The 3,306-nt window shown below is 38.1% G+C and overlaps 1 protein-coding gene across 2 annotated transcripts in view; it reads left to right on the forward strand.

The window, feature by feature from the left end:
• Positions 1 to 1,721, forward strand: part of hlx1 (H2.0-like homeo box 1 (Drosophila)) — a 4,520-nt gene extending 2,799 nt beyond the window's left edge. For both annotated transcript variants that reach the window (XM_008397509.2, XM_008397508.2), the window contains one exon: positions 805 to 1,721. In XM_008397509.2, coding sequence (XP_008395731.1) covers positions 805 to 1,155 — 351 coding nt within the window. In that variant the 3' untranslated portion in view covers positions 1,156 to 1,721. The remainder of the gene's footprint in view (positions 1 to 804) is intronic.
• Positions 1,722 to 3,306: the final 1,585 nt, after the last annotated feature.

Below are 3,306 nucleotides of genomic sequence, written 5' to 3' on the forward strand. Positions count from 1 at the left end.
TATATATAATTTTATGTTTTTCCCTCCTCCATTCTTGCAGAGTTCTTGCAATTTAATGAGAAACAAATGATGAAATACAAAAAACGTCTGCTGAATAATAGTGAGTTAAAAAAAACAAAAACTTCTTCATTATTCACATTAAATGCAAGCAATGACATGCTCGCTTCATGTGCACATTTTACTTGTCCAAGTGTCTAGAAGCTGCAGCCTTGGCCTTTAACTCGACATCAGCCTGCATGGTGTCAGTGAGGTGTGAGCTGACTGGTTGAAAAAGGCCATCATATCTTTAGCAGTGTCTCACTGCCTGTTTTTTGTTTGCAGCTCATCAGTTAACATGGAAATATCAGACAATTAATTAAACAGTGTGTAAAGATAAAGATCATTATTATTGTGAGACATTTTAATTTTATGCAGTTGTTTCTGAACTGCTAGTGAAGTGCAAAGATGTGCAAAGGTTCTGCACTAAATTTGGAATATGGTTTTCAAATGTTTTTTTCTACATTTTCACCCAGCTTAAAAATATATATGGTAATTGTATTTAACTACTATATTCATATTCCATTTAAACTGCGTTGCTCTGTGTGAGTACAAATATGTTTATAAAAAAAATGGCGATTTTAAAAGTTATGTTTTGGACTAAGCTTGTCTCGGCCTACATACATTTGATGGAAGAAAACTTGGCTCAGCGGACTCTGTTAATTGTTCTTTTATTTTTAAACAACAAATCTTTCATATTTCCCCCAAAATTATTACAAAACATAAGAAAAAAAATTAAACCGAGGCCTGTTTAACGTGTGTTCCCAGGTAAAAGTGTGGTTCCAGAACAGGCGCATGAAGTGGAGACACTCCAAGGAGGCCCAGGCTCAGAAGGACAAGGAGAAGGACGAGAAGCCGGAGAAAGGAGCCTCAGAGGCGGGGGGACTGGAGCCGAAGGAGCCGACAGAGTCCGAGTGCGAGAGCGAGGCTCGGAGCGACAGCGAGTCGGACGAAGCCGAGGAGGAAGAGAGCGGAGACGGACATTTGGACATTTCTGAGCTCAACAACAACAACAACAACAAGACCAGCGTGATAATGAGCGGGAGCGCGCAGGCGGCCACCGCGGACTCCAGCCCCACGCCCACGGACACGGCAACGGCGTCGCAGGTGTTGATATGAAAAAAAAAAAAAAAAAAAAAAGAAAGAAAGAAAGAAAATCAGGCCACGAACAATGAAGGAGCGTCTGTTAGCCTATTTTTGTCTGAAGAGCCTCAGTGACATTAAAGACCCGCGGAGTGTTTAGCGTCTGCATCCGGAAACAGGTCAGTTCACTTCCAGCGAGCAGCAGCAGGAGCTCAGAGGACTGGTTCATTCTTGCACACTATTTTAGCCCAGCAGGCAGAAGGAGCATGGTGAAAAGTGTGAATTTTATTAGATTTTGCTGTTTTGTCTTATAATTATTTTTCATCGCTTTAATAATAAAACCGGGCATAATTTAAACTTATGATTACTGTCTTGAATAGAGCTGCAGAGTTGAGGATGATGATGATGATGACAACGATGATGATGCGGTTGCGGATTTTATTGTTATTGCAGGAACCACTCGACTTATGTTGTAAATTAAATCTTTGGACAACTGCAGTATTATTACATATTTGTTTGTTTTGATACATAGATGTGCTATTTTGTTAAAAGTAATTTGCACTGAAAAATGTAAATAAAATGTTTTTACCTGGGAAAAGCTATTATTATTATTATTATTATTATTATTATTATTATTATTATTATTATTTATTATTATTATTATTATCTTACTCATTACAGTATTTTTAGTAATTTATGTATTTGCGAGTCTACCAGTGCTTGATAAACTTTCTAATAATACTAAAAATACCCTTTGCACTTCAGTTAAGAAGATAAATGATTAAAATCGTAAATAAAGGAGATGAAGAGGGCAAAAGATTATTATTATTATTATTATTATTATTATTATTAATGTACAAGGACTCGGGGGGTGGTTTAATCCAAATAAATAACCATAAAAAGCCCTATTATTAGTCCAATAATTAATTTTGGCGCATAAATACTTTAGGGATGAACTCTTTGCACTTGGAGCCTGCACCAAGGAGGGATCCAATTTATAGCCTGTATACATTTTCTGGCTCCAGATAGCAGCTAACACCCGGGGTGACTATTTTTCACGCATTTAAAAATACAATCCGCCGCTTCTCCGTTTATGGTGCTGCTAATATTCTTCCTCCTCAATGCGCTTTCGTTGCGGGGCTTTAATCTTTCTGCAACTTCATAATGTGCAGAACAACACGAAGAGAAGCAGTAGCACGAAGGATGACATTGGTGGTGAAATGCACTTTCTCAATCCGCCTCGTCATGCTCATCAATGGCGACAGAATTACAAGGAATCCGCTTTTTATTGCGGCAAGAGGCGGAGGCCCGCACATGCGCAGCGTGTGTGCGTGTTTAAAGGATGCTTAATGACATGAGATCATGACACCCTCCCTCGCATTACAAGACTATTAAACCTACCAGGGTCTGTGGGAGTCTTTGCATTTTAGAAGATGGACACAAATCTTAAATAAAGCTCCTACACATTATGGAGTTGGGAAATGATAATTGCTGCGGGCTTTATTTTGAGTGAAAATGTGAGAGCTCATAAAAAAAATTTTCCTAAAGAAGCCAGCTGCAGCTGAGCACAGAAGAAAAGATTGTGTAAGATGACAGGTTGAGTCAAGCCGATGTTAAGTCATATATTTTAGAGCTTTTGTAAAAAAATAAAAATTAAAAAAATTAAAACGACTGCATAAGTCTATGTGAGACCACTGGGCCATTGAGAGGTTTGTTGATGGAAACTGAAGTTTGCTGAAGCCTTTGTGGAGTATACAAAATGTTTAACTACTTAACTAAGAGCCTTAAAAAGAACATCTTCACTGCATAGTTGCAAAAAAAATAAATAAAATAAAGCATATTCCAGTGACAGCCTGCAGCCAAAAATTTAGTAAATCAATGAAAAAGCTCCCACCTCCTCAATGAGGTTCTGTCAAGTGTTTTAGAATGTAAACTCACTTTTAATGGCCCTAGAAATAAATGTTTATTATTTGACTTGTTGGTTTCCAAGGGGTTCCTATCCTTTCCTCCTTCAACTTTCAAAGCATTCTCTTTTTATTCCCCAAAGCATTTACATGAAAAGTATGCGCAGAACCTAAAATAAAACCACATGTTGTACAACAACGCGTACATGAAGACATGATCTGAGCGAGAGTGACGCGGCCAAACGCTGGACCTCCATAAACAGCTTTCTTACGGCCATTTATC

The sequence above is a fragment of the Poecilia reticulata genome, linkage group LG21 (genome assembly GCF_000633615.1).
Source record: "Poecilia reticulata strain Guanapo linkage group LG21, Guppy_female_1.0+MT, whole genome shotgun sequence".
Taxonomy (NCBI): Eukaryota; Metazoa; Chordata; class Actinopteri; order Cyprinodontiformes; family Poeciliidae; genus Poecilia; species Poecilia reticulata.